The following is a 24,768-nucleotide window of genomic DNA, read 5'->3' as shown; positions in this document are numbered from 1 at the left end:
AGCAAGACAGGAACACAACCCCACCCATAAGCAGAGAGGCTGCCTAAAATCATAATAAGGTGACAGACACCCCAAAACACACCACCAGATGTGGTCCTGCCCACCAGAAAGACAAGATCCAGCCTCATCCACCAGAACACAGGCACTAGTCCCCTCCACCACAAAGCCTACATAACCCACTGAACCAACCTTAGCCACAGGGGGCAGACACCAAAAACAACGGGAACTATGAAGCTGCAGCCTGCGAAAAGGAGACCCCAAACACAGTAAGATAAGCAAAATGAGAAGACAGAGAAACACACAGCAGATGAAGCATCAAGGTAAAAACCCACCCGACCAAACAAATGAAGAAGGAATAGGCAGTCTGCCTGAAAAAGAATTCAGAGTAATGATAGTAAAGATGATCCAAAATCTAGGAAACAGAATGGAGAAAATACAAGAAACATTTAACAAGGACCCAGAAGAACTAAAGAGCAAACAAATAATGATGAACAACACAATAAATGAAATTAAGAATTCTCTAGAAGGAACCAATAGCAGAATAACTGAGGCAGAAGAACAGATAAGTGACTGGAAGATAAAATAGTGGAAATAACTACCACAGAGCAGAATAAAGAAAAAAGAATGAAACAATTGAGGACAGTCTCAGAGACCTCTGGAACAACATTAAACGCACAAACATTCGAATGATAGGGGTCCCAGAAGAAGAGAAAAAGAAAGGGACTGAGAAAATATTTGAAGAGATTATAGTGGAAAAGTCCCCCAGTATGGGAAAGAAAGTAGTCAATAAAGTCCAAGAAGCAGAGAGTCACATACAGGATAAATGAAAGGAGAAACACGCCAAGACATGTATGAATCAAACTATCAAAAATTAAATACAAAGAAAAAATATTAAAAGCAGCAAGGGAAAAGCAATGATTAATATACAAGGGAATCCCATGAGGCTACCAGCAGATCTTCCAGCAGAAACTCTGCAAGCCAGAGCAAGCGGCAGGACATATTTAAAGTGATGAAAGGGAAAAACCTACAACCAAGATTACTCTACCCAGCAAGGATCTCATTCAGATTTGATGGAGAAATTAAAACTTTTACAGACAAGCAAAAGCTAATAGAATTCAGCATCACCAAACCAGCTTTACAACAAATGCTAAAGGAACTTCTCTAGGCAGGAAACACAAGAGAAGGAAGAGACCTACGAGAACAAACCCAAAACAATTAAGAAAATGGTAATAGGAACAAACATATTGATAACTACTTTAAATGTAAATAGATTAATCTCCCACCAACAGACATAGACTGGCTGAACGGATACAAAAACAAGACCCATATATATGCTGTCTACAAGAGACCCACTTCAGACCTAGGGACACATACAGACTAAAAGTGAGGGGATGTAAAAGATATTCCATGCAAATGTAAATCAAAAGAAAGCTGGAGTAGCAAGCCTCATATCAAACAAAATAGACTGTAAAATAAAGACTATTATAAGAGACAAAGAAGGACATTACAGAATGATCAAGGGATCGATCCAAGAAGAAGATATAACAATTGTAAATATTTATGCACCCAACATAGGCGCACCTCAAAACATAAGGCAAATACTAACAGCCATAAACAAGGAAACTGACAGTAACACAATCATAGCAGGGGACTTTAACACCCCACTTTCACCAATGGACAGATCATCCAAAATGAAAATAAATAAGGAAACACAAGCTTTAAATGATACATTAAACAAGATGGACTTAATTGATATTTATAGGACATTCCATCCAAAAACAACAGAATACACATTTTTCTCAAGTGCTCATGGAACATTCTCCAGGATAGATCATATCTTGGGTCACAAACCAAGCCTTGCTAAATTTAAGAAAATTGAAATCGTATCGAGTATCTTTTCTGACCACAACGCTATGAGACTAGATATCAATTACAGGAAAAAATCTGTAAAAAATACAAACACATGGAGGCTAAACAATACACTACTAAATAACCAAGAGATCACTGAGGAAATCAAAAAATACCTAGAAACAAATGACAATGAAAACACGATGACCCAAAACCTATGGGATGCAGCAAAAGCAGTCCTAAGAGGGAAGTTTATAGCAATACAATCCTACCTCAAGAAACAAGAAAAATATCAAATAAACAACCTAACCTTCCACCTAAAGCAATTAGAGAAAGAAGAACAAAAAAACCCCAAAGTTAGCAGAAGGAAAGAAACCATAAAGATCAGATCAGAAATAAAGGAAAAGGAAATGATAGCAAAGATCAATAAAACTAAAAGCTGGTTCTTTGAGAAGATAAACAAAATTGATAAACCATTAGCCAGACTCATCAAGAAAAACAGGGAGAAGACTCAAGTGAATAGGATTAGAAATGAAAAAGGAGAAGTAACAATTGACACTGAAGAAATACAGAGGGTCATGAGAGATTACTACAAGCAACTCTATGCCAATAAAATGGACAACCTGGAAGAAATGGACAAATTCTTAGAAAAGCACAACCTTCTGAGACTGAACCAGGAAGAAACAGAAAATATAAACAGACCAATCACAAGCACTGAAATTGAGACTGTGATTAAAAGTCTTCCAACAAACAAAAGCCCAGGACCAGATGGCTTCACAGGCGAATTCTATCAAACATTTAGTGAAGAGCTAACACCTATCCTTCTCAAACTCTTCCAAAATATAGCAGAGGGAGGAACACTCCCAAACTCATTCTACAAGGCCACCATCATCCTGATACCAAAACCAGACAAAGATGTCACAAAGAAAGAAAACTACAGGCCAATATCACTGATGAACATAGATGCAAAAATCCTCAACAAAATACTAGCAAACAGAATCCAACAGCACATTAAAAGGATCATACACCATGATCAACTGGGGTTTATCCCAGGAATGCAAGGATTCTTCAATATACGCAAATCAATCTGATAAACTATATTAACAAATTGAAGGAGAAAAACCATATGATCATCTCAATAGATGCAGAGAAAGCTTTCGACAAAATTCTACACCCATTTATGATAAAAACCCTCCAGAAAGTAGGCAAAGAGGGAACCTACCTCAACATAATAAAGGCCATATATGACAAACCCACACCCAGCATCGTTCTCAATGGTGAAAAACTGAAACCATTTCCTCCAAGATCACGAAGAACAGAAGGTTGCCCACTCTCACCACTATTATTCAACATAGTTTTGGAAGTTTCAGCCACAGCAATCAGAGAAGAAAAAGAAATAAAAGGAATCCAAATCGGAAAAGAAGAAGTAAAGCTGTCACTGTTTGCAGGTGACATGACACTGTACACAGAGAATCCTAAAGATGCTACCACAAAACTACTAGAGCTAATTAATGAATTTGGTAAAGGAGCAGGATACAAATTTTTTGTTGTTGTTGCAAGTTAAGTGTTATTTATTTTCCAGGATACAAAATTAATGCACAGAAATCTCTTGCATTCCTATACACTAATGATGAAAAATCTGAAAGCGAAATTAAGTAAACACTCCCATTTACCACTGAAACAAAAAGAATAAAATACCTGGTAATAAACCTACCTAAGGAGACAAAAGACCTGCATGCAGAAGACTAGAAGACACTGATGAAATAAATTAAAGATGATACAAACAGATGGAGACATATACCATGTTCTTGGATTGGAAGAATCAACATTGTGAAAATGACTATATTACCCAAAGCAATCTACAGATTCAATGCAATCCCTATCAAACTACCAATGACATTTTTCACAGAACTAGAACAAAACACTTCACAATTTGTATGGAAACACAAAAGACCCCAAATAGCCAAAGCAATCTTGAGAAAGAAAAACGGGGCTGGAGGAATCAGGCTCCCTGACTTCAGACGACAGTACAAAGCTACAGTAATCAAGACAGTATGGTACTGACATAAAAACAGAAATATATATCAATGGAACAGGATAGAAAGCCCAGAGATAAATCCATGCACATATGGTCACCTTATTTTTGATAAAGGAGGCAAGAATATACAATGGAGAAAAGACAGCCTCTTCAGTAAGTGGTGCTGGGAAAACCAGACAGCTACATGTAAAAGAATGAAATTAGAACACACCCTAACACCATACACAAAAATAAACTCAAAATGGATTTAAGACCTAAATGTAAGGCCAGACACTATAAAACTCTTAGAGGAAAACATAGGCAGAACACTCTGTGACATAAATCACAGCAAGATCCTTTCTGACCCACCTCCTAGGAAATAGAAATAAAAACAAGAAACAAATGGGACCTAATGAAAATTAAAAGCTTTTGCACAGCAAAGGGAAACATGTCAAGACAAAAAGACAACCCGGAGAATGGTTGAAAATATTTGCAAATGATGCAACTGACAAAGGATTAATCTCCAAAATATACAAGCAGCTCATGCAGCTTAATATCAAAAAACAAACAACCCAATCCAAAAATGGGCAGAAGACCTAAACAGACATTTCTCCAAAGAAGATATACAGATTGCCAACAAACATATGAAAGGATGCTCAACATCACTAATCATTAGAGAAGTGCAAATCAAAACTACAATGAGGTATCACCTCACACCAGTCAGAATGGCCATCACCAAAAAATCTACAAACAACAACTGCTGGAGAGGGTGTGGAGTAAAGGGAGCCGTCTTGCACTGTTGGTGGGGATGTAAATTGATACAGTCACTACGGAGAACAGTATGGAGGTTCCTTAAAAATCTAAAAATAGAATTACCATATGACCCAGCAATCCCACTACTGGGCATATACCCTGGAAACCATAATTCAAAAAGAGTCATTCATGTACCCCAATGTTCACTGCAGCTCTATTTACAACAGCCAGGACATGGAAGCAACATAAGTGTCCATCCACAGATGAATGGATAAAGAAGATGTGGCACATATATACAATGGAATACTACTCAGCCATAAAAGGAAACAAAATTGAGTTATTTGTAATGAGGTGGATGGAGCTAGAGTCTGTCATACAGAGTGAAGTAAGTCAGAATGAGAAAAACAAATACCATATGCTAACACATATATATGGGCTCACGGTTGGGCCCGTGAGCCATGGCCGCTGAGCCTGCGCGTCCGGAGCCTGTGCTCCACAACGGGAGAGGCCACAACAGTGAGAGGCCCGCGTATCCTAACAAAAAAAAAAAAAAAAAAAAAATGGTTCTGAAGAACCTAGGGCCAGGACAGGAATAAAGTCACAGAAGTAGAGAATGGACTTGAGGACATGGGGAGTGGGAAGGGTAAGCTGGGAAGAAGTGAGAGAATGGCATGGACATATACACACTATCAAATGTAAAATAGATAGCTAGTGGGAAGCAGCCACATAGCACAGGGAGATCAGCTCAGTGTTTTGTAACCACCTCCAGGGGTGGGATAGGGAGGGTGGGAGGGAGACGCAAGAGGGAGGAGATATGGGGATATATGTGTATGTATAGCTGATTCACTTTGATATAAAGCAAAAACTAACACACCATTGTAAAGCAATTATACTCCAATAAAGATGCTAAAAAATATATATATATATATATATATATAAAGAACACTTTGTATGACTGTTATAACTGTGTACAAAAAGAGAATTCACATATTAAATTTCTCTCCCAAATATTAAACAAATTAAAAGGCTTCTGGGTAAAAATGAACTTTATTAAGAAAATCAATATTCACTTTTCAATATAAAAGTCTTACATTATAAAACTAACACAGAGGGCTTCCCTGGTGGCGCAGTGGTTGAGAGTCCGCCTGCCGATGCAGGGGACGTGAGTTCGTGCCCCGGTCCAGGAAGATCCCACATGCCGCGGAGCGGCTGGGCCCGTGAGCCATGGCCGCTGAGCCTGTGCGTCCGGAGCCTGTGCTCCGCAACGGGAGAGGCCACAACAGTGAGAGGCCCGCGTACAGCAAAAAAAAAAAAAAAAAAAAAAACTAACACAGAAAAACAAAAAATAATTTAGTCAGTTTAACAGAGTAATCAGTAACTGTTAAATTTGACATAAAAGCTTTTATCACCAACATGCTAAAGACTAAAAATAAAAATATTTCCTAGCTTTTTACAATTGTTGCTAAGTAGAAAAACATGACAAGTTCCCCTATATGCCAAATGTATAACCCGACATAACACTAGAGTAGGGAGGGCTCAGCATAAGTTTTCCCTCTAATAAAATATAATGATGCAAATAATATTACCCAGTTTTTCACTTTTCAAATACTTGTAGGCTTAATGATGAAATTTCATGATTTATAAAATATGACCAAATCTAAGATTTATTTCAAGGTCTTAAGTTCCTGGAAAAAGTGGTAAAGGTCAGTAATAGATGCTCTTAATTGATTGATTTTCCTGCTCATAAACACAGTATTTTTTGTCTAAAGCATCTGGCATGCTTATTTGAAAAAATAAGATAATAAAACAGTAAGTTCTATCATTTAATCCTCACAACAATCCTAGGAGTGGGAACTATTATTATTCCATTGTACAGATGAGGAATTGGAAGCTCTGAGCGGTTAAGTAACTTACCTAAGGTTATCAAGTTAGGGCTAAGATGGCATTCGAACCTAAGTAGCCTGGTTCCAGAATCCATATGCTTAAGCACTATCCAGATTACTGACATCCACCTAGACCCACTGAATCAAGGATGGACCCTTAGAGGATGAAACCCACGATTTTTCATTTTTAATAAAAGTATCAGATTATTTTTATACTATTTAAAGTTTGAGAACCACTGATATAACTGCTAGGAAAAACTGGTACAGATATGGGTAGTCCCATTATAATATATACACAAATATAAATACAATAGGTCCTTGACTGCTTACAGTGTATACTTTAAATAGGGGTGGGATGATTATTTTTTCACACTGAGGTATAGATATTTTACTTGTGTATATAAATAAACACGGATTCTTCCTGAAGCAAACAGGCTTATAGGTTTGATCTAGTTTTTAAAAAGTCAACCACCACTATCAAATTAAAAAGTAGCTGAGGTCAAAACAGGATTCACTTTTTTAATTCACCAGAACTTAAATACAACAACAACAACAACAAAAACCAACATTTCACACAATTTAATTCCTGGATATGTTTCTGAGGTGCTAAATGTCATACTGCTAGAGCTTTTGAGAAGGAAATAAATTCAGTTCTTTGTTATATAATAACCAGTCTTCTTATATGTAGGAGTCTTTCAAATAATTAAAGAAACAAACTACATAGAATTATTATGAGAGGCAAAACTATAAGTTTTGCATGTAACAATAAAGTTTACTAGTGACTAATACTATGTCCTATTCTTTGCTTATTTGAAGCAAATGACCTATTTCCTGGGAAATAGCTGTCAATTTTCTTTCTCATAAATACCATGGTATTTAAATTGTAAACCAGGCATAAGAACAACTGTTCTCATAAGTCTATTTCCCAACCCTAGCCACACACACACACACACACACACACACACACACACACCCCTCTCTCACCCCCAACCCCGCCTTCTTTCTAGGACACCTTAAGAACCAGGAAGAGCACTTTATTTTAAGCAGTTCAATCTAGCAAAACATGTACTTTTGACCTTAAGTTTCTGAGTGGTAAGCAAATGGTCGGTAACTAACTAAAAACATCATTTACGACAGTGTTTTTCATACTTTTTTGCCCCCAACCCATGGTCAAAAATACATTTTACACTGCATGTCAGTAAACACACACAATGGAAACCAAAGTTTTATGAAACAATATTACCCTTATTATATTTGAAACTCTTAAAATTTCTATTTTAATTTTGTTAGCTTAAAAAAGAAATGCTGGTCATGCAATCCACTAAGCTGATTTCATGCCTCACTAATGAATACCACCTGCAATTAAACAAAACAAAACAAAACAAAAACTGTCTATGCTGTCTGTGCCACTTATTACATATAAAAATCCATCCATTAATACAGGAATGAAGGGGAATATCAACAGTGGACCAGAGCTGTCCTGAGATCCATACTGCCAGGATGAATACTTTGAGGGATTAAGGAAAAAATGAGTGGGAGAAATAGCAAAGGCTAGCATGAAATCAGTGGAAGAATGAATGACAATATACTATTATAGCATTAAATAACACACACAAGCAATGGTAGAAAGGCCTCTAAGTAAACAGTAAATACACTTTTTTGTTTTTAACTGAATATGCTGGAACCAAGGTTACTTTATATAAAAGGATTTTGTAGAAATGGTTGTAATTCATCCTAAGGATGTCATTAAAAATACTCTAAAATACTAAAAGAAAAATGTCTATTTTCTTTTACTGTTCATTTAAAAGTATTAAATTTTACCAATTAGTAGCTTCCATAAAAAACACTTCCAAAATAGAATTTTTACTGAAAAAAAGATGTGTCTACATTTTTGGATATAGGTAACTGTAAAACTCACATTACATATTATCAATATTTTCATAGTTATTACTCCTTTACCTTCTTTAGTTTTGAGACTCACAGAAATTCATTTTAACATCACTTTTTTTTTGGCAATTAAGTGTTAATTTTATAATCTAAACCAGAAATAGATTGGACACACTAATACAAAGAAAAATTTTAAAGAAATAGTCATTTGTTGTAGAAACTCATCTTTTATAAAGTAGAAAATAAAAGTATTATTTAACTAGGGTGAACTTCTCTGCTTATTCTAGTATCAACTACAAACAGAAAACTCTTCACATAATCAGATAGCAGTACATACAAGTACTTTTTTCTTTTTGCAGAAATGTTTAAAAAACCATTCAATTAACATTTACTTAATATTCTCTCTGAAGTTCATATATAGCTGTGTTAAAAGTTTTGTTTTTTAAGTTAGTAAGTCTGCTATTTCTATAGTGCCCAAATAAAGGAAAATAAAATGGATTACCTACACAATGCTACCATGTACAAATTATAGTTAGTTCTTGGAAGACTTTCATCTACACATTTACTTGATACATATATATATATTTCTATTAAATTACTTCTACAAAACAGTATAGCGTACAGAAAACCACAGAGATTTTTGACTATCAAGAGACAAAAAGAGAGGTAAAAATTTTTGAAATACTAGCAGATTAAATTTTAGCTATATCTACACTTGCAGGGAAAAAGTCATAGTTGGAAACATCTCATTAAAAGTATTGTGTGTTATGGCGGAATTTAGCCAATCTCTTGAGGAACAATATAAACACTGAAACAAAAAATTAAACTAAAAAGTATTGAGACAAAATTGAAACATTTACCTGAAATTCTGGTACAGTAGGTGACTTTGTGACAGTTTTCCTCTTCTTTGTGATTGCTTTTTTAGATATGGATTTTTTTCCTTTCAAGATTAAAAGAGAAAAGCTTCATAATGCTGTTTATAGCACTTCATTAACAAAACCCAAATTACATAGAACCTTGAAAGTTAAATTATAACTAACAGATGGCTTCTAGTGAGTCAAATAAAAATGATGAATCAAAACAAGCCCCAGCAAAAGCAAACATTAAACTATAACTACCTGTAACAGACATATTAACAAATGGTGTTTTCTTTCTATAAGAACCAAACTATTATAATCTCCAATGTGTTGCACAGTACCAGAATTTATTACAATAAGATTTGGCAAAAAAGTCACATTACTACTGCTTAGTTAAAATCTAATTCACACTTAAAATGAGGTTACATAAGAAAAAACCTTACCTTTAACAATGACTTCTGTAGTCAGGAACTTGCATAGAACTATACTCTGAAGACTATGGTCTTTATTCAACCTAATGTGAAAATCCTCTCAGTAGCTTAGGAAACAGGGTTTTCCTTCTATCCCTTTAGTTCTGCACTCACCTAATGGGCTGCCGTTGGCAGTATTCAATAACCAGTTTTAAAACAAGGTAAACATTTCCCTTTAAAGTGCACCTAGTCATTTGTGCAATCAGAAATCACTAGGAAAAATAAATCCACATTCTTAAAGAAATCTATTTCATGGCATAAAGTACATATAATCTAAAATATGTATTTAACCAGACAAAAGAAATGTGTACATACATATAGCCTCTATTTTCTAGTAAGAAACATAGTCAAGTAAATGCTTTTCCCCCCATTTGCAATCAGCAAAATCAATTAATAAATTGTTACTTAATCAACAAACATGAGATACAGTACACTTTATGGGGACAACAAAAAATTATAAAATGGAAACCCTGTCCTCCAAGAGCTTACAATCTATGTAGGGAGTAAAAAATTAATTAGAAATACTTAAAAGTTAATTTTAGTTCACAATCATTTGCAGGCTAAAATCATCTTAAAAATTACTTTTTTTTAAAAGAGAAAATGACTAAGTACCGAAAGCAACTTTGCTATACTACATAAACCCTATTGTTCTTTTCTAAATGTTTTCCTGCATAGATGTGATCTTGCATGAAAACAGTTGATTTTATTGCAACATTTTATTCAACTCATAAGCGCAATTCCAGTTTACAATATAATTGTATTTTCTTCTGTATTCCTCTTTCAATCATATCACAGAATTGTAATTTGGGTCATTTCTAACTTTGACTCAATAAAATGCAAGTATACCATACCTGAACTACTGCAAATTTTCAGTGGCTGAGATTCACATGGGTTTTAGTGTTTTGTTCCACTAGGTAACAATTAAATTTAAAAACCTAATGTAGGGACTTCCCTGGTGGTGCAGTGGTTAAGAATACACCTGCCAATGCAGGGGACATGGGTTCGAGCCCTGGTCCACGAAGATCCCACATGCCGCGGAGCAACTAAGCCCGCGAGCCACAACTACTAAAGCCCACGCACCTATAGCCCGTGCTCCGCATGAAGGGAAGCCATTGCAATGAGAAGCCCGCGCACCGCAATGAAGAGTAGCGCCTGCTTGCCGCAACTAGAAAAAGCCCACGTGCAGCAATAAAGACCCAACACAGCCAAAAATAAATTTAAAAAAACTAATGTATATTTCTTATCACTGTTATTTGCTTATGTGCTCACACAGTACCTACACTAGAACTAAACTCATACAAAAACAAATGGGTGGGTGGCTGCTTTAGCAATATTCAAGGAGAAGTGATTAAATTCTTGGTATCTCTATAATACAGCTAGTTACTGATTTCTAAACTGGATGCAATAGGTACCTCTCAAGGGGACTGATAAATCTGAACACCAAAATGCCTTTCCTCTATATGCTACCTTTACTATTCTTGAAAGTTCATGGGAAAAGATTTAACTGCTTGCTGACCTAAGACAGCAATTTGAAGGAAATGAAATCCTTCCTCATTCCTATTCCCCACCCCCTCAGCACTCCTCTAACTAGCTTTTTAAAAAAAATTTGATTTTGTATTTATTTCTTTATAAGCACAACAGAGGTCACTCTTGATATTCCCAATTAATTTCATATTGTTGCCACAGAGGCACTAAGGTACTAAATTCTCAGTTAACTCTAACAGTCACTCTGTTTGACTGTAAATTAAGTAAATTAAGCAGCTGAGGTGGTTACTAGGCATCTCCTTTCATCATGTCATTAAGATACTTAAATGTTATTAAGTAACTAGAAGTAGTACTGTGCAGTAGTTTTAAGCTTGAGTTTTGGAACTAAACTACCTGGGTTGGAATATCAGTTCTAACCACCTACTAGCTGCAAGACCTTGAGCAAATTATTTTATTTCCTTGTGAAGTTTCATCATCTCTAAAATAGGGATAACGATATCACCTATGTTGTGAGAATTAAACGAGTTAAAACACGTTAAGAGCTTAGACTACTGCTAGGCACATGGTAAATCACCAATAAATGTTAGCGGTTGTTCTCATGTGCCTTAGCTAAGTTGTGGTAAAGGTTTAAACAAAATGTTTATTATCTTTTAACCTTCTTCAAATTCTCTAATTAACTTAGTCCTTCATTTTAGTTCTTCTTGCTCTTATGTCCTATGTGCTACCACTCGACTTTGTACACATATCAATTAATGTAACACTTATCATACAGTATTATAATTATCTGTTTATATGTTTCTCTTCCTTACTAGATTGGAAATTACTGACAACAGAAATCCTATTATTCATTTTGCACGTACAGCATTTAGCACACAAGAGAAATGATCCTTAAATATAAGAATCCTATACTTCATCAGAAATTTTATCAGTTTGGGGATAGAAAAAGGGAGGCAGGTAATTGTTTACAATTCTTAGGGTCAATCTGAGTCCATTTTATAATGAGGAAAACACTGACAGACAATTTAAATAATTTACACAATTTACCAAAGAGTTTCACAACATGACCTAGGAACGGTAGTAAGGAAAATAACATTTATTGATAGCCTACTATGTGTCAGACACTTAGTAAGGTGCTATATAAATTACCTCAGTTAATTCTGAAAACCACCCTCCAAGGTAGGCAACATCCCCATTTTAATAAGGGATAAATGAAGATCAAAAAAGTTACTTAACTTACTTAAGTGTTACACTGTAATAAGTAAGCCCCATAGCCAGGGACTCTAATACCAAAGTCCAAGCTCTTTCCATTATGTAATTCTAACCTCTCAAAAATCATAGTTACCATCTATTGATTCCTACCGTGTGCCAGGCACCATGCTAGGTGCTATGCATTTGCTTGCTATTCCATTAAACCTTGAAAAAATACAGCAAGGTAGGTATTACCTCATTTTTCACAGAGAAAGAAACAGGCTATAAACAGGTAAATAAATTGATGGAGAACTTACAGCTAATATGCACTGGAGCATATATTGGTACTAGATGTGTCTCACTTCAAAGCTGTGCTCTTTTTATGGTAAAATACTGCATTGTTTTCAGACATTCTACAGGGATGTAATCTGCATCTGATTGATTTCAGAGCATTCCTTTTGATTAGGGTTATAAGATTTGCATATTCACTATTACTTAATACCTTGAGACTATGTCCTCCACAAAACAATTTGAATACAAATTTTCCTGTATTCTTCAATAAAAATCAACTGTTACTTTTTATTAAATATTACTTTTAAAATGGAGCATGGGATACTGTAAAACCACACAGCCTTTGTTTTATAACCTGTTTTTGCTCCAGGGCAAGATAATATAGAGGGCAAGTTACATACTGCCCCCTAGTGGGCTTCCATTCCTCTACCACTTACTTGATCATACCAACGGCTTTTACCTCCACTGCCCTAAGTCACCTAGTCCCATAAAATATAGCTGTCAGAAGTCAATTTAAAACATACAAAGAATTTCAACACAATTCCTGAGCCTAAAACACAAACATGGGCAAAAAGTGAGTGTCAACATGTACCTAGAAATGGATAAGGAAACTAAATATGGCCTAGTAATTGATACAAGCACAGCCTAATGAAGCTTTTTAAAATTACGCTTAGATCAGCTCTAGAAGGAAGCCCAACTTGAGAGAAAAATATAACTAAAAATATATTTCACACTATAACTTAGGCATAAAATTGTAGTATTCTAGAACATGGAGATACACTTACCAGAAAAATTAAGGTGACTATCATTCCCAATCCAACTCTTTCCTTAGTCTCTTATTCTTCATCTTTACCTTCACCTGGTTTTCCTGCCTGTATTCACTCCTTGGCTCCTTGGACTATTCAGGCTTCCACTTCAATACTCCTAGATTCGGCCTTCCCATGTTTAAAAATTATTCTAACACATACACTACTCTCTCGGTACTTTCATTTTAGGAATATTAATGTGAATGGATACTAAGACATTAATCACTGTTAAAAGTAAAAACCCAAGAGCATTTGTGTTATAAGTGATTCTGGCAAGTGCCTAGCTAGACGGTGAAGTCACAGAAACAGTCTAAATATGGCTTTAATTTACTAAGTGTCCATATCTTGGCTAATATAAGTTTCTGGAATGTTCTAAGTAAGCCACTGACTTTAATAAAACAGCTGATTTTCCTTCTATTCTCCTTGCCTATGAGCAAATTTCTCATCATACTGGCATTTTTTTAACACTATAAAATAATTCGATAACTCCTGAATACCTATTTCTTTTTTTCCCCTTTAACTCAGAATACTGAATTAGTTGTCAAATTCTGCTATTTACTGCAACATCTCTCTCAAAATGTTTTCTTCTTCTGTCAGTGTGATAGAACAGTTATATAATCATTCCTTATCTGGATTTAGAATTTCCTCTTCCTGGAGTTATCTTCTATCCCTTCATTTTTATAAACACTGCCAGTTTCTTTTTATAGCTCTTTAATGGCATCCTAATTACCCTGCAACATTCCTTCTCCTAATCCTGCCATTCACTTACTAGCTGTGTGACCTTGGATACGTTAATAAGCCTCTCTGTGCCTCAGTTTTTAAAAATCTATAAAATCTATATAATGGGGGGAATAGTACCATCTACTTATGAGTTTTTATGAGGATTAAATGAGACAATATGTATAAAGGCTTAGAATAGTGCCTGGCATGCAGTAATCATTATATGAGTATTAGGTTTTTGCAGGGGTGGAGGAAGTAGAAGGCATTAAAATAAAAGGACATGGAGTATAGTCAATTCCTTCAGTCTTGTACCTTGGCATCTTGAGTTGGTCCTCTAAGAATTTTTCCCATAAAGACACACATAGTTAGGTTCTATAGTAATATTAACACAGAATTACACAACTGTTTCACAGATAAGGGCCTGGATATAATCAAATATTGTAGATTACATTACTTTCTCAGTAATTCCCTATAAAGCAGCTCATTACTTTCACACATTTGATATATTTTATTTCAAGCTCATTTCCCTGCACTGTATTCCTGATTCAATTATCTAAAATAGCACCACATACCCAGAAAGATATCACCTCAAAATGGCATATTTCCATCATTCAAACACCTTTTAAACCCTCAACTTTTCAACTTTTTCCTTAAGTTTTTCTCTAATTATGCTTATTTTTTCAGTGACACTTGGCTTAATTATGCCTCCATGGCTGTGCTCACATTATTAACCATTTTTCATCTACCTAATCCCCATTATTCTTCAAAGTCCTTCATCTTCTATTAAATCTTACTATAGCACACATGGATTTAGCCTCTCTTTGACCTTTGTATGGTCTTTACCATATACTTAACAATTATTAAATGAGGCTATTTACTATTTTTGAACCTTAGTTTCTTCACCTATAAGAAACTACCACCACTTGTCTTATTTATTTTAATTGGTTTAGAGGAGCTCACACAAAATGATTTGGTTGAAAATAATGACCATGTAAGGAGGGAAAAACCCTCCAAACCAAACTGGTTGAAATAAATAACTTAAAATACCACAAGCTTTTTTGTAATAATTAATGTACCTTGAATCATTTTTGTTTTTTTCAGGTTTTATAAAAAGTCCTCTCATTTTAAGATTTCTCACTCATTTCACTCAACTCTACCTGCTCTACACGATCTATAATAGTGCATTACCAAAAGCAACCAAAATGCCCAGTAAGGAGGTTGGTTAAATGGACTACACAATACACATAACAGAATCCTACATAGCCATTTAAAATGATGCTACAGAGATCTATTTATTGCACAAAGATGTTCATGGTATACTGTCATGTGGGAAAAAAGCAGATTGTAAAATGGTATGTATAGTATAATCCTATTAAAAAATATAAACGCATTAAAAGAATGTGAAAGATACATATTAAGGGATAAATCTTAGTTATATCTGGGAGAACCACATTATGTGTGTTCATTTATTCATTCAATAGATTCTTACACAATGAGTTAGTCACTGTGCTAAGTGCTAGGGATGCAAAACCAGAAATAATCCTTCTGTCCTCAAGAATGTTATACAACAGAGGGAGACAATCATCAAAACAACCTAGAAATTTAACTATTAAGAATAAATTTTATAAATAAGTATTATGAAGGAGAAGTATCTAGTGCTATAAGTATGCATAATTGGGAAAATGCCAATGTTTTTCTATTCTACAATGCTTCCAAGAGTAAGGAGCAGGCTCAAATAAATGAAAATAAATTCAAAATTTACAAAGCAGGAAGAAAAGTCCAATTCTGAAAAACAGATTAAAATGCTTATGGATTGCAAAAGTGTCTCACAGCACACTAAAATTATCAAATCATTTTCAACCAATTTATCTTTGTGCCTTCTACTAAAAATCATCTGCCATCACAATAAGCTTTACTAAATCTGGAGATTCCAGCAAAATTTAGGGCCTGTGTAATCAACATAAATTGGACCAGGTTAACTACATAAATCCCGATTAACTACATTTAGTCCACCCTAAGTAAAGGTTCATAAATCAGCCATGGGTGACACAGCTTATCCCAAAGCACATTCTACAGAATACTATTCCTTGAAAAAAGCTCTGTATTCAAGTAAACTTGAAAAATACTAGGTTAAACAAAACTAAACAGTTTTCTTCAAGATTTTCTGAAGTCCTTAATATACTGGCCCAGAATCACTTATGTGCAATTCTACAGTCCAAAAGGTTCTGAAAACTGAAGTTTTAAAAATAATTTATATGATAGCAAAACCTGACATAAACTGTTATGAGATTCTTTGTAGTCTTCATCTCATTTAGTTTGACTATTTCATATTTTTCTGTAGAAATTATACATTTGATTACACGGGCTGCCCTAAGCTCCACTGGGGATGTTATTTAATAAACATTATATATATCATAATACTCTTCTAAAATCTGAAGATTTCTGAATTCCAAAACACATCCGGTACAAGAGTTTTGTACGATGCACTGTGGACCTGTACTAATGCACAATGTGAATCTGTAAGAGGAATATTTCCCAAACCTGTGACCATGAAGCTCACTTTTAAAAGGAGTAAGAAAGGAAACACTGGATTAGGGTATGCCCCTAACTATAAAAGGCCACAATGTCATATACCTAATAAAAAAACCTCAGGGCAAAGCCTCAGATAGACAAGTGTACAGAAAGACATAAAACAGATGTTCTGTTGTTGTTATATCATTTTACGTAGTACTGTTATGCCAGTAAGAAGTTTAGTGAAGAAACTAAAGAACTGGCCTATGCTTACTCAGTACTAACAAGGGAGAAGGAAACTGTATTAGCCAGATCCTAGTATTTGTGCCACTGAAAACTGACTTTCCAAAATTTGCCCTGAAGATAAAATGAGAAAGTGTATAGGCGAGTGCCATTATTTTCTTCTACTTCATTCCTATAAGCCTTCTCTTCCCAACAAACAGCCTCAGAGAGCATGAACCGTACTCACTGAATTTGCTTCTGAGTTTTATTCACCCACTTGTCTAGAACTGGACATGCAACTCCCACAAATTTTTTCTCTGATCTACAAACACTCTGAACTTCCATTTTAAAAATGAAGCAACACTTTATTTGCTTACAATACAAACTCCTTTTAATTCAATCCTTAGGAGTTAATATTTTTATTCTGCTACTGGTATAATCTGTATAGGATCTACATCAATATCTATTTTATCTTATAAATCATCATGAGCCATAATTACTTTTGAACACATGAATAGTAGGTCATAAGTGAACACTTAAAAGGTTTTAGGTGATAATGGTATTAATAAAACAATACTACATGCTTTGGAATTGAAAACAGTTTTTAAATTTTAAAATATTATTTAATATATTAGAGGCTAACATTTCAAAGAGAACTTGCCAAATCAGTAAAACTAAATTTATATAGCCTAATGGATTGCTTATAAAATTTAAAGGATTTATTGTTGAGAGTCACTTTAAAAAAACTGCAGCTTTTTATCATCTGGGTCAATGTGGACCACTTTGCAATTTTTAGTTCAACAAATTAAGCCTGTTTTTTTTTTTTGCAGTACGCGGGCCGCTCACGGTTGTGGCCTCTCCTGTTGCGGAGCACAGGCTCCAGACGTGCAGGCTCAGCGGCCAGGGCTCATGGGCCTAGCCGATCTGCAGCATGTGGGATCTTCCCAGACCGGCGAAAGGACCCGTGTCCCCTGCATCAGCAGGTGGACTCTCAACCACTGCGCCACCAGGGAAGCCCAAGCCTGTTCTTGATGGTAAAATTTGTACTACTTCTTTATCAATTATATATTACATACACATTTTAAAATACATTTAACTGTATTTAATGATTTAAATAACTAAAGTATAACAGCAACTATATCAGCTAAACAAAGTTCACTCCCTCATCTGCCAACTCATCAAGTTACTGTCTAATCTTCATTACCTTTGTTACTGAGGGAAGGAATAAAAAACTGAAATCCATAAATAATGACAATAAATCACAACTCATTTTAGTAAACAATTCAAGTTTTTCCCAATCCAGCAACTTTTTATTAGTGTTAATAAATGAAGTTGATCATGTGCTTTTATCTCATCTATGCTCTTAGTAACTGAGACATAAATTGATTAAATGGCAAACAACAGGAAAAGCAAAAGCACCTGAGTAATTATAAAAAGAGAGCAAACAACCACTGAAGACTTTATTCATCGGATTTTTTGTTGTTATTGTTCAAACAGGCTTGTGGCAAATATAGTGAGTACTTAAATCTGGTGTAAGACAAACTTACAAATCCTGTAAAAAAAAAAAAAGCTTCATATCTTATTAGTTGATGTAATTTTTCCCTTATAGTTCACATTTTTTTCTGGATATGAAAATATATACTAAAATAATTTTTCAGGAAGTTGAAAAATATATAATGTGGGAAAAAACTAAGACCCAGAAAAATAATCTAACTTGCCTTGGTTTAAGAAGCTAGTTGCTATACACTTTAGCTCTGGGAATGATACCTCTTGATATCAGTGCTTCTTCCATTGCACTGTACTGCCCTTAGCCTGGGGAAAAAAACACTTCTTAAAAATGATGGGAAGCATCACTTATGGAGAAATTGGTCCAGAGAATGTAAAAACATAATGCCCAAAGATTCTCAACTGAGAATTAAATTCAAATGTATTACATCAGTATTTTGTTGTTGCTAGTATTATATATAAAACCTCTTCTGCTCTGGGTTTTAATTATGGGGACTAATATAAAACTTGACCTTTGAACACGAACACACACACACACACACACACACACACACACACACACACACACACACACACACACACACACACACACACACACACACACACACGTTATTTCATTTTGTCAGTCAGAGCCTTCCATGATGCCTAATTGAAAGCACTACTTGATATATGCTAAAATGTAATTCTCACCCATCTGTGTTAGCTTACCAGATTTGTGCTTCTTGTGTTTTGCTTTCTTTTTGATGATCAATAACTTATTCTGGATCTCAGGTTTGTAAGACTTGAATGCAAGGGAATGAAGACCTTCACGCTTTCTTTGTAAGTTTTCATTCAAAACATCTTTCAATTTCTTTTTTTTCTTTTTCTTCTTTTTTGCCCTCATTTTAGTTACTTTGAGTTTCTTGTGGCTCTGCAGTGACTGTTCTAATAGAATATCCCTTACAACTTTGTGGCAGTTAATTTCTGGATGATCACTGTGACTTCCATTTACATGTATTTGGCAAGATTTCAGAGCATTTTCTTTTAATGGACTGGGTTCAGGCTTTACTCTGGAAGCTTCACCATATTTTTCCTGATTTTCTATAAACCTTATTTCACCTGGACTGAGAGGCTCTCCAAAGCCAGTAACTTCCCCTGGGCTCCCTGGTTTCTCTAAATTTTCTTTACAACAATCAGTTATTTTCATTTCACAGGGCCTGCGAATTCTAATTTCACAGTTGGATTTCACTTCCATTTCAACAGAAATGTCATGATTATCCAAGTTCATTTTAGCAGGGCAGCAAGTTGGATCAAAACTAATTTCCTGCTCTTTCCTGAAGGCAGAGGGCAGGCCTTCTCTACTGCACCTATGTTCTCCATTACTTGCACTAACATAGTCACACTTCAATTTCTCCAGTTTAATCCGAGGTACTCTTTGTATTTTAATGGGTGGAACTGGAAATTCTGGGGCTTGAAAAGGTCTCTGTTTATAAATCCGTACATCTGCACCACAGAACTGTGGGAAATGTACATAAGCATTCTCCAAATAATCGTAACCAAGGATAACTTCCCTGCATTCATGAATAGGCTGTCCAAGCACAGCATCTTGAACTTCCTTCTGTGTTTCATACACAAAGTCACAAAGACCCTTAAGTAACCACACTTTTTGGTAGAAAGGTAGTTCATGAAAAAGTTTTTCTTCCAATGGATTAACTTCTCCAAGAACTTTAAAAAACTGAGGACACAACCCAAGTTTTTCAGCACAGTTATTGGGATTTTCAGTCTGCCCTACAGCCGTGTACCACTGCTGTACTTTCTGTCTCAGTGCTGCTTCCCAGGTTCTATAAGGCAAAGTAGGTCTTCGATGTAAGGTAGGTCTGCGATGGGGAGGACTTAACAGAGAAGTCATTATTTTAGATAGAAAAGCGTTACACTGAGGCATCAGAAGACAGCGTTCCAATTCGTAAAAGACTATTTCTGGCAAATTTAGAATTTGCTGGGCTAAACAAAGGAAATGCCCGATTGCTGGAATTTCCCACATGGTCTCCATACAAGTTGGAGCTGCTTGAGCTAGAAGTTTTCTTTCCCATTCTTCTACTTCCTTTTGACTAGCTTCTTCTGCTTCTTTTCTTTCCTGCTCCCGAAGCCTAAAGAAAATTTAACAAATTATATTATTATTACTTAAAGTAGAGAATACCATAAAATACTAAATTTTAAGTACGTCATATTTATATTCAGTCAACAAGGCAATTGGCTGTTCCAGTTTTCACTATCAGTACAAAGTGTCCCATTAGATGTACTATTGTGATTTTTTTTTTCAGATGAAGAAATACACATATAACTTGATCCTGAGTTTTACTGATGGAGGATTATCACTAACATTGCTACTCAAGGTAAAACTGTTCAACTCACAATGTGTATCAACTTCAAAATAAATGAAAAACATTTTTAAAATGTTTACTACACAAAAGCACAGTTTAGTGCTTTCTAGAAGTAATATGATGTCATGTAAGAGCTGTAAACATGTTTACATCCTTTGACCTGATAATTCCATTCCTAAAAAGTTATTCTAAGAAGATAATTCAATAGAAGCAAAAAGTTGCGTGTTTGTCAGTGTTAACTGGAGTTCTGTATAAGGAAAATAAAAATATAAAGAAGTTGTATTACATAACTGGGAAATAAGCTGGATATATTATATAGCCTTAAAATTAAAATTATGAATATTATGCATAAACACAAAAAATATCAGAACACAATATAGTACTTAACAAACAACAGCAATAGTGAAAATATGCAAATACTGAACAAGGAGATGACAGTATTCCAAAAATACGTGAATCCTATGTTGATGAGATTATAAGTGCTTCCTTCCCCTTAAAAAGTTCTTTACGGGCACTGCTTTAAATTTTCTTAATTAAAAAAATTAAATTAAATAAAAATAAGTCTCTGTGATCTTGCATTAGGCAAAGTGTTTTTATATATGGCACCAAAAGCACAGCAACAAAAGAAAAAATAAAGTGGTCACCATCAAAACTAAAAACGTTTGTGCTTTTAAAGGACATCATCAAGTGAAAAGACAACCATGGAATGGGAGAACATTTTTGCAAATCACGTATCTAATGAGAGATCTGTATCTAGAAAATAAAAGAACACTTATAACTCAATAATAAAAGGATAAAATAACCGAACTAAAAATGGACAGAGTAAATATTTCTCCAAAGAAGACGTACAAATGAATAATAAGCCGATAAAAAGATGCTCAACATCATTATCTGTTAGAGAAATGTAAATCAAAACCACAGTACGATACCAATACATGAATTGGTATCTCTCTTATGATAATGATCTTGAGACGATTATTGTAAGAGAGATACTAACAGCTATTGGTAAAACTATGGAGAAACTGGAAACTTCATACACTATAAAGGATATAGCTACTTTCAAAGGCAGTCTAGCAGGTCCTCAGAAGGTTAAACATATGACCCAGCAAACCTACTCCTAGGTATATGTCCAAGAGAAATGAAAATAAATGTCCACACAAAAACTTGTATATTAATGTTCATAGTAGCATTACTCATAATAGTCAAAGAGTAAAACTACCAAATGTATTTGGTATTTGTATATCCATCAACTGCTGAATGGATAAATACAAAGAAATCATAAAGATCAGATCAGAAATAAATGAAAAAGAAATTAAGGAAATGATAGCAAAGATCAATAAAACTAAAAGCTGGTTCTTTGGGAAGATAAACAAAATTGATAAACCATTAGCCAGACTCATCGAGAAAAAAGGGAGAAGACTCAAATCAATAAAATTAGAAATGAAAAAGGAGAAGGAACAACTGACACTGCAGAAATACAAAGGATCATGAGAGATTACTACAAGCAACCATATGCCAATAAAATGGACAACCTGGAAAAAATGGACAAATTCTTAGAAATGCACAACCTTCAGAGACAGAACCAGGAAGAAATAGAAAATATGAACAGACCAATCACAAGCACTGAAATTGAAACTGTGATTAAAAATCTTCCAACAAACAAAAGCCCAGGACCAGATGGCTTCACAGGTGAATTCTATCAAACATTTAGAGAAGAGCTAACACCTATCCTTCTCAAACTCTTCCAAAATATAGCAGAGGGGGGAACACTCCCAAACTCATTCTACGAGGCCACCATCACCGATACCAAAACCAGACAAAGATGCCACAAAGGAAGAAAACTATAGGCCAATATCACTGATGAACAGATGCAAAAATCCTCAACAAAATATTAGCAAACAGAATCCAACAGCACATTAAAAGGATCATACACCATGATCAAGTGAGGTTTATCCCAGGAATGCAAGGATTCTTCAATATATGCAAATCAATCAATGTGATACACCATATTAACAAACTGAAGAAGAAAAACCATATGATCATCTCAATAGATGCAGAGAAAGCTTTCAACAAAATTCAACACCCATTTATGATAAAAACCCTCCAGAAAGTAGGCACAGAAGGAACTTTCCTCAACATATAAAGGCCATATATGACAAACCCACAGCCAATATCGTCCTCAATGGTAAAAAACTGAAACCATTTCTACTAAGATCAGGAACAAGACAAGGTTGCCCACTCTCACCACTCTTATTCAACATAGTTTTGGAAGTTTTAGCCACAGCTAAAGAAGAAAAAGAAATAAAAGGAATCCAAATCGGAAAAGAAGAAGTAAAGCTGTCACTGCTTGCAAATGACATGATAGTATACATAGAGAATCCTAAAGATGCTACCAGAAAACTACTAGAGCTAATCAATGAATTTGGTAAAGTACCAGGATACAAAATTAATGCACAGAAATCTCTGGCATTCCTATACACTAATGATGAAAAATCTGAAAGTGTAATTAAGAAAACACTCCCATTTACCAGTGCAACAAAAAGAATAAAATACTTAGGGAAAAACCTACCTAAGGAGACAAAAGACCTGTATGCAGAAAATTATAAGACACTGATGAAAGAAATTAAAGACCATACAAACAGATGGAGAGATATACCATGTTCTTGGATTGGAAGAATCAACATTGTGAAAATGATTATATTACCCAAAGCAATCTACAGATTCATTGCAATCCCTATCAAACTACCAATGGCATTTTTCACAGAACTAGAACAAAACATTTCACAATTTGTATGGAAACACAAAAGACCCCAAATAGCCAAAGCAATCTTGAAAAAGAAAAATGGGCCTGGAGGAATCAGGCTCCCTGACTTCAGGCTATACTACAAAGCTACAGTAATCAAGACAGTATGGTGCTGGCACAAAAACAGAAATATAGATCAATGGAACAGGATAGAAAGCCCAGAGAGAAACCCATGCATATATGGTCACCTCATCTTTGATAAAGGAGGCAAGAATATACAATGGAGAAAAGACAGCCTCTTCAATAAGTGGTGCTGGGGAAACTGGACAGCTACATGTAAAAGAATAAAATTAGAACACTCCCTAACACCATACACAAAAATGAACTCAAAATGGATTAAAGACCTAAATGTAAGGTCAGACACTATCAAAGTCTTAGAGGAAAACATAGGCAGAACACTCTATGACATAAATCACAGCAAGATCCTTTCTGACCCACCTCCTAGAGAAATGGAAATAAAAACAAGAAACAAATGGGACCTAATGAAACTTAAAAGCTTTTGCACAGCAAAGGAAACCATAAACAAGACCAAAAGACAACCCTCAGAATGGGAGAAAATATTTGCCAATGAAGCAACTGACAAAGTATTAATCTCCCAAACTTACAAGCAGCTCATGCAGCTCAATATCAAAAAAACAAACAACCCAATCTAATAATGGGCAGAAAACCTAAACAGACATTTCCCCAAAGAAGATATACAGATTGCCAACAAACACATGAAAGCATGCTCAACATCATTAATCATTAGAGTAATGCAAATCAAAACTACAATGAGGTATCATCTCACACCAGTCAGAATGGCCATCATCGGGCTTCCCTGGTGGCGCAGTGGTTGAGAGTCTGCCTGCCGGTGCAGGGTACACGGGTTCGTGCCCCGGTCCGCGAGGATCCCATATGCCGCGGAGCGGCTGGGCCCGTGAGCCATGGCCGCTGGGCCTGCGCGTCCGGAGCCTGTGCTCCGCAGCGGGAGAGGCAACAACAGTGAGAGGCCCGCGTACCGCAAAAAAAAAAAAAAAAAAAAAAGAATGGCCATCATCAATAATTCTACAAACAATAAATGCTGGAGAGGGTGTGGAGAAAAGGGAACCCTCTTGCACTGTTGGTGGGAATGGAAATTGATACAGCCACTATGGAGAACAATATGGAGGTTCCTTAAAAATC

General features: G+C 35.2%; 1 protein-coding gene across 1 annotated transcript in view; it reads right to left on the bottom strand.

The window, feature by feature from the left end:
- The window catches only part of BRD10 (bromodomain containing 10), a gene marked incomplete at its 5' end in the record, with an annotated part of 106,340 nt that overhangs the window by 32,971 nt on the left and 48,601 nt on the right, over positions 1 to 24,768 (bottom strand). The window contains 2 exons of the mRNA XM_022573673.3: positions 9,249 to 9,328; positions 19,153 to 20,570. Of these exons, the coding sequence (XP_022429381.2) occupies positions 9,249 to 9,328; positions 19,153 to 20,570 (1,498 nt within the window). The remainder of the gene's footprint in view (positions 1 to 9,248; positions 9,329 to 19,152; positions 20,571 to 24,768) is intronic.

This window comes from Delphinapterus leucas, chromosome 6, assembly GCF_059928025.1.
Source record: "Delphinapterus leucas isolate spDelLeu-1000000601 "Yukka" chromosome 6, BTC_Dleu_Yukka2, whole genome shotgun sequence".
NCBI lineage: Eukaryota > Metazoa > Chordata > Mammalia > Artiodactyla > Monodontidae > Delphinapterus > Delphinapterus leucas.
This window is presented reverse-complemented; position numbering and strand designations above follow the sequence as displayed.